Raw genomic sequence first — 12,026 nt, forward strand, 5'->3', positions numbered from 1 at the left:
AGGGGGAGAGAGAGAGAGAGAGAGAGAGAGAGAGAGAGAGAGAGAGAGAGAGAGACTGACTCATAATTAAGCAGGAAAGCAGAGGTGATGGTCTGTGTAGAAGTCCTATGGCCAAGGAGAGCACAGGCTGGAAGAGAGAGGACACTGATCAGATGGGAAGTGACAGCCATACTTCATCTGTTAAAGGATCCAATCTTTACTGGCCACCAGCCAACATTAACAAACTTAAGCAAGATATGATCAGATTTGCATTTCTGACAGTTGTGGAGAAAGACAGGACTGAGACTGGAAGATCTGTTAAGAGGCTATTAGTCAGCCAGAGCAAAACAAGCCTACCACAGAGGGAACAGGGTAGAGGGGGCCACGGCAGTCACTGCCTCTCTAGGCTGCTCAGCACAGATGTGAGTGCCACTCAGTGAGCTAGCAGGAAGAGATGGGGTCAAGGAGAATGGGGTACCAAGGGCATGAATGCTTCAAAGGAAGAATGTCCAAGTACCAAGACTGGATAAATTCCATCACGTGTGTGACCTCAAGCTGCCCTCAACTCACCACCAGCTTCATGTTGTCATTCTGGGCACACAGCATACAGAACCCATAAAAGGGATGCCATTAGTCACCAGATAACTACCCTGCCCTTCTTCTCTGCTGAGGGTTTACTCAGGAAGGCTAAGGGAAAGAGTGGGAAAGAGTGTGCTGCACCTGGAAGGGCCCTTTATCTTAGATAGTGCCTTCTGGGTGATCACCTCTCCTGATTCACACTTTGTCAGTTTCTGCAAGCTGAGGAAACCTCTATCATTCATGGGCTCTGCTGACACTCAAAAGGTGGTTGGAACACAGCCTGCTCTTGTCCAGGGTTTCTGGGGAGGCAGTTATAAATGCCACAGACCCAGACAGGATGGGCTGATCTTCACAAGGGTCAGTACACATACTAGCCGCTACTGGGTCAAAAGATGAACTAACATTAGGAAATTACACCTGAAGGAGTAACAGGTCCCTAGCCACTGTGCTGGAGTCATTTCAGAAATCTGAAAGGGGTTCTTGCTCTTAGTGAAAACCCAGGCAGGACGGATCAGTACTCAAATGCCATGCTCCCGTTAGTCCTCAAAGGACACAGGCTTCCTTAAATTGAACCAAGCAAGCAATCTATCTTTAATAGATTATTCAAGGCTACCCAGTGAAGGAAAGCATTCAAGTACTGTGCATAAAATTTTTAAAAATATCAGGGCTAGAGAGGTAGCTCAGCAGTTAAGAGCACTGCTTAGTCTTCCAGAGAACCCCGGCTCAATTCCCAGCACCCACATGGCAGCTCACAACTGTTCTGAAACTCCAGTTCCAAAGAATCTGACACGCTCACACAGATATACATGCAGGCAAACACCACATAAAAATAAATAAATGTTTTTAAAAATTAAACATGGTAAGACCTTCAAAATAAAAGAAATTACCCTGGTGGCCATTCCTTCATAGCTGTAAACCTTCCGCCTCACTCTACAGAGAGTGAAACTGTGTGACCCAGCACTAAGTAACTAGCAGCAGTAGGGGTGGGGGAGACATGTATTAATATCCTTTTAGACAACCAATTTTAAACAGTGAATGTGTACTTTTAATATTATCTATAAATAATAAAAAATTTCTTATAAGACTCCAGACACCCCACCCACGCATGGAAGGAACCCCAAAGTACCCACGAGGGCCTGTTTCCAGTTAACATCAGCTTCTGCTTAAAAGAATGCATTTAGCATTTTGAAAGATAGAAATTTGAAGAGGTATTTTATTACCACACCATTATTTTAAAGATAATCTTGGAATGACCATCAAGTTCAATGAGCAAGGCTCTCTGAGTCTCTCTCATTTCTGAGGCAGAGCTGCCCGGGTCCCCAGGTAAAGGCTTCAAAGAACCAGTGAACAAGGCCAAAGCTCTCTGGGTGTGATGTGCTGACTGTGCGTGGGCCTGGAAGGCCCTTAAATGACAGAAAACGAGACACGCCGGCACCATAATGCACCCTTGTTTTAGTACAATTCAAGGCTCTTATTTTATGAAAGACTCCACGGCAAGCTCATCCTGACTAATGGAAGGCTCGTCTGTGTTCATCTTCTGTCATCTCGCAGACAGCAGTGCTCCTTCAAGGCCAGGTCAGCCTCAGATGGCAAAGTTTTCCCAAATGAAGAGACAGATGGAACAGTCTGGGAGGAAGTTCTTCATCTTAAAACTGAAGTTTCTAGTTCTAACATTCTCTGGAACTTATTCCCTTGTTACACCCCTCATTTCCAACTACTTAGCCTAAGACTGCAAGCACAAAATACATCTCTGTGGGGGAAAGCATAATAATAAAAGATGGTGTTAATGCCACATAAGAGTCGGACTAATTACTTCGATAAGTCAACACAGGGATGAAAAGTTACCAAAGTATTGCCTGGCTGCCTGACACAAGCCCTCACAGAAAACCAGCCTGACTTCCAAGTACAAGGCCAAGGGCTGCATAAACGTTTTTAAGAAAAGGAAGAAGATAAGAAGAGAAAGTTACCTTCTAGTTCATTTTTCTCCTAGGGATAAGGTTTCAGAAGTAAATAGTACTGTCAATGAAGATTTAAGTTTGTCTCGAGCCCAGTAAACTTAATGCCACTTGCTTTTTTGATGAGCAAGCTGGTTAATAATTAAATACATGAAGATGATCTATCCAGGATGGATTTAAACCATGGCCATAAAGAACCTTAAGCACGCTGCTGACATTTTGTTGTGCTGTAAAGCACAGTCTGCCAACAGGATCCTGAAATGTTACGGAAACCAGAGCTCTGACCCACTGAGCAAGCAGCGGAAAGGTAATTACTGCCGATGAGGACTAGAGCCTCTGGTAGAGAGACTGCTCCTAGTTTCTTCCCACCAAGCTTGTAGCACACCAACCCGACAACCTGAACCTAGTCTAAGCCTCTTCTCTCCATACAAAAGACAGTGTCTACCCACAAACTTGAAGTGCTCAAGTGAGTACCCCTACCCAGGTACTTATGCTGTTTCTGACTTCCCAAGTGCCACTGGCTTTGAACCAGCTTTTGCCAGAACAAGGTGAGGAGGCCTCAAGCCCACAACAGGTTTGTACCTCAACCCAGTGAGGTGCTTAGCTATCATTTCCAGCTATGACTTCACGAGAAATTGGGGTGGGGGTGTTGATTCCTGGACAATGTCCCAAAATATACAAGACACCACACACCACAGAGGAGATCTGACAGGAGAGAAAGGAAAGACAAACCTTTGAGGTCAGAGGCAGACACAAATCAGAGCTCCCAGGAGGATGTAAGAAGCAGTCACACCCCACAGGGCGTAGACAAAGAAAAGAGAAGGGAACACTCCTTCCACAAACTTACTCTCTCAGAAAGTGCCCTCCTCTGAAGGAATTTCTATTCTGACTCCATAAAGATAGCTCATGAAGATCAGGAGTCCAGGAAACTCCCACACTCTGTGTCTTTCCATTGGCCTTTCTCCTCTGGGTGTTTACTGCAGTGCAATGTAGCATGGACCACAAAACTGAACAAAGCATAGGAACCCGTGGAATGTTTTCTTCTGTAACTGTGTGTATGCGTGCGTGTGTACATATGTGTGTACATGCATGTGTATGTATGTGTACTGCATGTGTGTACTTGTGTGTGGATATGCAGCTGTGTGTACAAACGTGTACGTGTACATATGTGTGCACATGCGGGATGTGTGTGTTGCTAGGGATCAAACCAAGAGCCCGCTACCAGTGACCTATATCACACTTCAGCCATTTTTGTGTTTGGTTTTATTTTATTTTTATGTTACCTTGAGATGTAGTGCAATCTGATCTTGAATTCACGATCTCCTGGTACTTACTTCACAGGCGTATGTCACCACCACGTCCAGATTATAACACGTTCAAACTTAACACACCACACAAAATTCCCAAGATTATGACAAATACAAAATCCCATAGCATCATCTTCAACTGCAGTAAAAGACCCATGATTCCCTGGATGATGAGTACTTTGATTAGCTCATAAGAGTAATTCAATTAGATGAACCTCAGAAACCAGAGTCATTAGTCTCGAAATCATGAAAGAGACCAGTTAAACCTGAAGGAACCCTGAAATGAACACCCTTAACACAATCAGCCAATTTCCTGGGCCTCTCATTGTACTGTCTCAGCACTCAGCTTAAAGCAAACAAACCAAGAAACTGAACACTCCAGCTGGGCTTGGTGGTGCCACATTTAATCCCAGCACCAGGGAGCTATGGCAGGAAAACCACTCACTCCACACCAACCTGGAAGGCTTAGTGAGACTTCATCTGCCAGGCAAGGGGCTACGCTAACACATGGCTGGCACTCACAGGATCTCCATCAAGTTTCCACACACCCTTGGATGACTCTTCCAGAGTGAGGACATTTGGGTACCAAACCTCTGGACTATCTCTTTGGCAACCAGTGATGTTGGCTGGAGAAGTGTCACCTTCTTAGCACTACCACCAACCCAAAGGTAAGAGAGCAAACGGCAGGCAAGGTCACACACGCTGACCTGGAAGAGCTGGAGCCCCAGTGTCTCCTCCTTCAGAGACAGTAGTGTGAGGGGGCTTCAGGGCATCAACCTGAGGAAGGTCAGTCAAGTCATCACGCCTAGTGTGTGTAGACCTGACTCTCATGTACTAGCCAGTCTGGTCCTCTACTCTGCCCGCACCTCCTACCCACAGCATCCGCAAGAAGCAAGTACGCCAGCTTTTGGACCTCTATGCACACTACAGGCCATGCCTGAACACTCCTACCCACTTCTCCCTTGCTGCCATTGGACCTATGTAAGCAGATTCAGTGACACTCTGCCACGATCTGACCTCCCACGCTCTGGGAAGTTCTTTCCCACACTCTCTAGTCCAGGTCACCTCATCTGCTCCCTTTTCCCCTGGATGCAAAGGACAAGTGGGTGTCTGAGAACAGCAGGCAAGAGCAACCAACTGGATTTGGATTTTCCTGGGTTCTGACACACGGAGGGGGACCAATGGGATAAATGTGTCACGTCACAGAGAAGAGCTTCAAGGCAACCCCAGTAAAGTCACTTTGGCTACAGTCTTCCTTTCCCAGTCTCCTCCTCCAGAGAAGCCACTGAGAATATCACAGAAAGTCAAAGCTGTCCCTCAATAAAGTTACATCCTGACAACCCCTTCCTAAGTTGAAACTATGTTTATGTAAAAGTACATTCAATCTCCTTGGCCTTTCTGAACATCACAGCGGACCTCAACATGCTCCAGGCTTACATCAGCCTGCAGGCGCACAGAACCCTATAGCACAAAGCCCATTCAATAACAATACGCTATTCTAATGTGTTGAACCAGTAATACCAGCACTGGGGACGAAAAGACGGGAAGATAGTCTCAAGACTGAGGTCAGCCTGAGCTGACCTCAGAATGTGAGAACTAGGTATCTCAAAAAGAGAAGGCCAGTGTGACAGCTCAGGAGGCAAAGGCACTGTTGTGTAAGACGGGAGATCTAAGATCAATCCCTGGCACCCCCATGATGGAAGGGCAGAAATGACTCCTGCAAGTTGTCTTCTGACCGCCACACACTCACTGTGGTACACATACCCCCCCCATACACAATACATTAACGCAAAATAAATAAAAACACACGCCAAAGAGTTTTCGCACATGTGAGATGGACACTCTGTAGACACGACAGGGTACAAACACAGGAAATATCCAGAGCTACAGTTGGAACCGGATGGCGGTTCACTGCTGTGCCGCCCTGCACACCATCACCCGACACGGTAACCTGGAAAAGGACTAGAATTCAAAATTCCAAAATAGTCGCTTCGAAACGAACACCACTTTCTCACCACTACCAAGTGGGATCCCAGTAAGTGTGGGAACCTCTGGTGATGACAATACTTTTACATAAAAACTTCTGTGCATGTGTCTGTGTGTTTGTTCCCAAGTGTGCCAAGCTGCACCTGTCGGGGTCAGAGGACAACATGCAGAAGTCGGTTCTCTCTTTGGACCATGTGGGTCTCAGGGACTGAACTAAAGTCCTCAGCCTTGGCAGCAAGCGCCTTAATCTGGTGAAGCAGCTCTATAGCCCCGTGGTAGGCTGCCTGAGGTTTTTGTTCTCGGGTTAACCAGACGGCCTTTGCTTCCTTGTAAGAGTCACTGCACACTCGGAACCTGGAAGGCAAGGTGAACAGCCACAGCTCTGACGCATCTTCTGAGAATCTGTGGGTACAGCGGTTAAGTGTCTGAATGTCTGAAATCAGAACTCAAACGTGACAACCAGGTAAGAACTGTGATCCTACACTACGTCCCAACGGCAGAGAAACAGGTGACTCTCAGCCACCCAAAATCGTGAGCACCTGCTGTGGGGTACACGTAGACAATACACAGAGGACCATATCAGCCAACCTAAAGTACACCTCCATAGAGTTCAGCTTCATCTTCTCCTTCCTAGTGCTTACCACCGCCTGCTGCCATCTTGCTCACTGGTTGTTGAGTTTTATAGGCCTCCAGTGTCCAGTTAAATGACTCAAAACATGCAACGAAGCAAGGAACAGGTTGGGCATAGACCCTGTTACCTCCTGGCCCTTAAAATTAGTGAATGGAAACATATATCATACATATATACACATACACACTTGTGTGTATATACGTATACATGTACGTATGTTTACGTATACACACTATCTATAACATGCATATAGTGTGCATACATATGTGCATAAATGAACCTTTCTGATCACCTGTAAAGTGCACCTGTCCACACAAATGTATACAGAAAGTGTACTGCACAGAAAGTGTGTGTGCACAGGCTTCCTGGACTGTAGCCCCGACAGCTCGCTGCCCCGGGGAAGTTGACGAGAAGAGTAGTCAGGCTGATTCCATGCACTGACTCCACATGCATGCATTAGGCGCCTGGTGCATGCGGGCCTCAGGCGGACAGTGTCCTGCCCTCAGGGCGCGTCCCTTCCGGCGCCGGCCGCTGAGTGACAGCTCCTGACCGGCCGGCCGCTTACCTCGGAACTTGAGCTCGTGCTGTGGCTCGAGGCTCAGGACCTGCTCCACCTTCGCCATGGTCCTCCCCGTCGGGGGTGGCGGAGCGGGCGGGGGGCGGCGGCCTGGGCGGTGGGGCACAGGGGCGGAGGGCGAGGCCGCGGTGCCGGGCGAGCTCACGGCACGCACGTACGTACGCACGCACGCCCCGACGCACGTACGCACGTGCGCACGCGCGGAGCAGCTGCCGGGCTCCGGCAGCGGCCAGAGGCTTCAGCGGCAAAGGGGACATTGCGCATGCGCACGGTTTTCTGGGCCACTGCGCAGGCACGGGCTAGCCGAGTCGGCAGAGGGCGGAGCTTCCGCGGCAGGGGGCGTGGTCTCTCGAGGCTTGGGAGGAGGGGCGGTCTCCAGTGAGACTGTTCTGTAGGCGCCTGCAGGGAGAACTGTTGTTAAGTGCTTTACTTAATAATAATAATTAACAAGAATAAACTTCCACTTTCTTCCCGCACGTGTGGTGCCAGGCTCTACTGAGCCTGAATATAATAAAGTACTTATTATTCTTACAAACACAATGTTTACGGGTTAGTGATATGTGCCAAGCCTTGTGACAGTTCATAAATAACAATTATAAATATAATAAACTGGCAATTATTGTTTGCTTATTTCGTGCCACTCTGCTGAATGCGTTCAGTAACTGTCATAAATAAAAGCTATTCTCCATTCAGTGTTTATCAAACCGCAAAGCGTTGCACTGAACCATTTGCTGATAGCATTATTTGTTTATGCAAGAAATATTTAGAAATACAATAACCAGAAAACGACCCGCTTCACACCTTGCTAGGACCTCATTGAGAGAATAAATTAGTTACACACATAAATCACAAGATTAAAAGTGACTGGGAGCCTAGCTCTGTCTCATGCCCCAAATAAGCCCTGTATGCTCTTATTAGCATGTGACTAGTATTTCGTTGTGTAGCATATATTATGTAAAATAGACCTTAATAGCCTCCTCATCAAACATTCGTATATGAGGTAAACATGACTCTATAGGGCAGAAATATCCATGTTGTTTATGCATTTCCCATGTTCTATACACCTGAACTTATTTTCATAATAAAAGTTTTCAAGGGGTAGTCTCTGTCTTTTAGCTTGTGCAGCTAGTCCATTTATACTTATTATATCTCCTGGTGTACCTGGATTTATTTCTGCCACCTTATATTGTTTTCCCCATTGAATGTACTGTTTCTTTTTGCCTCTCATTTCTCGCTCTTCATGATTGTTTTTCTCTCGATCTGTTCGTTCCTTGCGTGTTCTGCGACTGCTGCTTCACGCTAATTTTAGTTTGTTAACATGTGTACTGGTTTTATGAAAGTCTAGCTTTTATGACATTTTTCTTCTGCTCTCTTGAAGTTTAAGGACTTCAGTTCATCATAGTCACCCACTGCTCAATTATACGCCACTTTGTGCTTTTGAAGGAAACATGTGTTTCCCTCAGTCTCTGCTCAGTGTTTTGCCACACTGTCTCTACATTTGTCATACTTCGAACTCTTTGGGCTTTCTAAATTTGCTGAGTATCTTTAATAAAGCTCAAAGCTTTTCAGTCGATATTTTTATTACTTTTATTCTTTTCGTTGTTGTTGTTTGTTTGCTCGCTTGCTTTGTTTTTAAGACAGGATCTCTTAAATTCCAGTCTGACTTTGAACTCACTATGTATCCGAGAGAGATAACCCTTCATTCTCCTGCCTCCACCTCCCAAGTGAGAAATCCTAAGTGTTAGCTTTCACACCCAGTGCATGTAGGGCTGAAACTGGTCCAAAGCTGCATGATAACCAAGCACTACCAGCTGAGATATCGACTCCACCTCTAATTCTACTTTGTCTTTGAAGTAGGTGCCCACTATGTAACACTGGTTAGCTGGAACTCACTATATAGAGACCAGGCTGTCCTTAAGTCACTTTACCGTTGTTGTTGTTGTCAATTACACCTAACTCGGCACTTCCCATGTGCCATTTTCAAGAGTGTGGCCCAGTAATACTGACCACTTTCCTGTTTCCTGCAACCAACCAGCTCACCCACCCCAAATGTTCATCTCGCAAAGCTGAAACTCCACATCTCTTAAACGATGCATCTGCATTTCTGTCCACAGCCCCCAGCCCGTGGCAGTCATCATTCTACTTTCTGTCTCTGAATTTGAGTGTTCTAGGTACCTGGCAGAAGACGGGTCACAGTTTGTGACTGAGTCACTTAGATCTGACTGGATGGGGGGCCGGGGGGTGGGGGAGAAGCTAAGGGGATGTGTGAAGGGAAGAACCCCCCCACCTTCCTGGGACATAATTTGCCTATCTTGATGAATAAAAGTCAAAGTACCTCCACACAACTGATTGTCTGTGAAGGCACCGGCCCTCTCCACAGAGGACTAAAGGAAGTAATTATTCTGAACCTAACAGAAGTGAGGGAGAACACAGATGTAGCCCTCCCCAGATTCCATGTTCCAGTAAAGTAGTAACCCTATGGATTTTTTTTTATAACAACAGAACAAAGAATCTCATAAAATAATACTTTTTCAAATACACATGTGAGGAGATCAGGTAGCTGGGCTGCAGCAGAGTAGGACGTTCTACCATAGGCCATAGATACCGTCTGACGGCATTCTTGATGATTTGATTGGTAGAAACTAGGGGTCTGTTCATATGTTCATAAGAACTTAACCAGTGGTCACAGAAGCTGTTAGGTCAGGTGCAATAGATGGTTATCGGGAGGCATAAGGTAGCCTGTGGTGATTGGCTCTGGCTCCGAAGCCTTCCTGCCTTTCCTCATCACCGAGCGTTCACTCAGTCAATCAGTCTTGGGAGACACAGCTTCTTTGCAAGAACTCTTGCTTACATGATAGAGCCGTGATAGCCAGAGAGCTAATTGTGAAGGCACCTCTGCCAAGGATTAAAAAAAAAAAAAAACTAACAAGGGTGAGTCCTACCATAGAGACACCCCTCTCACATCCCGTAATTGGAACAGTGCATGTCAGATGGCCCCTTACGGTATCACTGACGCAAAGCGCCAGCCTTTAAGGAACCCAGCTTGAAAAAGGTTTTTTACTTAGTTTCAAGCTCTATTAATCTCTAAACCTCGTAATAAATTGTTTCCTTTGAAGAATGTAACTTAAAGTCGCAGGATCATGTACACAGACACGGCGAAGCCATCTAAGTGTTGTCAGGCATGGGGGAACACATGCTGGTACTCAAGGTCCTTCTGGTCTACAGAGTGAGTTCCAGGCCACTAAGAGAACTCTCTTGAGAAGCGTACACCCATGACTTGAGGGTATGCTGCCTTTTTCCTATGATTCTGTCTAAATACTTAATAAACTTATTGACTTCGCCTTTAGTCTGGCTCATCTTGAAATTCTTTTCAGTGCCATTGTCAAGCATATGGCTTTACCTGAGCAGAGGTCTCTGAGGGGAAAGGAAGCTCTTCAGGCTGTTGGCAGCAGTGCTGGCCTGTGTCTCCCTGCCACCATTGCTGACAGCATAAGGTCCCCCAGGGCTCATCCATTGTGCAGCGTGTGTGACAATATCGCTTTCAAATGCCACCTCAGCCTCAGCCTCTCACTCTTAACATCTGGAATCCCGGTTGGCATTTTTATTCATGATGTTTTTGAAACCGTAGGTTGTTTTCCCGATAGCGGCTTATGAAATGAGTCCAGACGTCATTACCACAATCTGGAAAGAAAGGATAGGATGTGCTGAGATACCCTCTGTTGTGTAGGAAACTTCTATTTGACCGTGCTAAAGTGCTTGCCCTCATATCTAGATACGGTGTCGCGAGTATTAGCGTTTATTGTTGGGGCTCGATAGGCAAAGAGTAAAGAAGGGAGTGAGGAATAGAGGGAGAGGGAAAGGGGACCAGTAGAATAGTTCTAACTTTTCATGCCAGCCTCTATGGCTCCTAAGGTAACACATCGTCATCACTGTCATCATTACAAATTGGAAGTGGTCTTGCTATGTACCTCAGTTAGCCCAGAACCTACTTCATAACCCAGATTGGCTTCAAATTTGTGATCCACCTGCCTCAGCCTCATGAGGGTGGACATTGTTGTCTTGGACCACTACCCTCAGATCTATACACTTGCTTGGTCTCCTTTTCTTTTCTTTTCTTTTCTTTTTCTTTCTTTCTTTCTTTCTTTCTTTCTCTCTCTCTCTTTCTTTCTTTCTTTCTTATTTAGGCATAGGAGACTCCTGAATGCTAGTAAGTATTGTAGAGCACCCAGCCTAGGCTTCTGAATTCCACCCTGACCTCTCGCATAGTTGAGATTGCAGACAAGTCTAGACCTTTCTTTTGGTCACCTGTTGTCCATTCAGCTGCCAGTAACAGTCCCAGATAGTTTTTTCATTTGTCACTTACTGCATCTGCAAGCTCTGCTTTGTCCCTTTATCTATCTGCGAGGTCACATGGGTTTGTGACAGCCCTCATCCTCTCCTCCCCCAAGGCATGACCTAACACAGTTTTAGTGTTGGCTTTCTAGGTACTCAGCAGTAACAGTATCCAGACCAGTTTGATGAAAGGAAGATCAGACAGAACCTGAGCGACCTGCCACAGCAGCCACTTTGTAAATGGAGCCATTGAGCAGGCAGGGGCACAAGGGCTACTCCAGGACCAGTGCTGCAGACAACACCTTCTCATGGGAATGTCCCACCTTGAGAAGCATCCCTAGACCTGGTGACCAGACTTCTCATCTCTACTCTCTGTCCATGATCACACACTGCCCATGGCCACGTGTCTGTGCTCCTGGCCATGCACCTGTGCTCCTAGCCATGCACCTGTGCTCCTGACCATGAACTTGTGCTCCTGTTCATGCACCTGTGCTCCTGGCCATGCACCTGTGCTCCTGACCATGAACTTGTGCTCCTGTTCATGCACCTGTGGGCCTGACTACACACCTGTGCTCCTGCCCATACACCTGTGCTCCTGGCCATGCACCTGTGCTCCTGGCCATGCACCTGTGATCCTGGCCATGCACCTGTGCTCCTGGCCATGCACCTGTGCTCCTGGC

General features: G+C 46.6%; 1 protein-coding gene across 1 annotated transcript in view; it reads right to left on the reverse strand.

Annotated features, from left to right (window-relative positions):
* Vapb (VAMP associated protein B and C) overlaps positions 1-7,128 on the reverse strand; it is a 41,197-nt gene extending 34,069 nt beyond the window's left edge. The window contains exon 1 of the mRNA XM_028769609.1: positions 7,003-7,128. Coding sequence (XP_028625442.1) covers positions 7,003-7,060 — 58 coding nt within the window. The 5' untranslated portion in view covers positions 7,061-7,128. The remainder of the gene's footprint in view (positions 1-7,002) is intronic.
* Positions 7,129-12,026: the final 4,898 nt, after the last annotated feature.

This window comes from Grammomys surdaster, unplaced genomic scaffold (assembly GCF_004785775.1).
Source record: "Grammomys surdaster isolate TR1022 unplaced genomic scaffold, NIH_TR_1.0 193, whole genome shotgun sequence".
NCBI classification, from domain to species: domain Eukaryota; kingdom Metazoa; phylum Chordata; class Mammalia; order Rodentia; family Muridae; genus Grammomys; species Grammomys surdaster.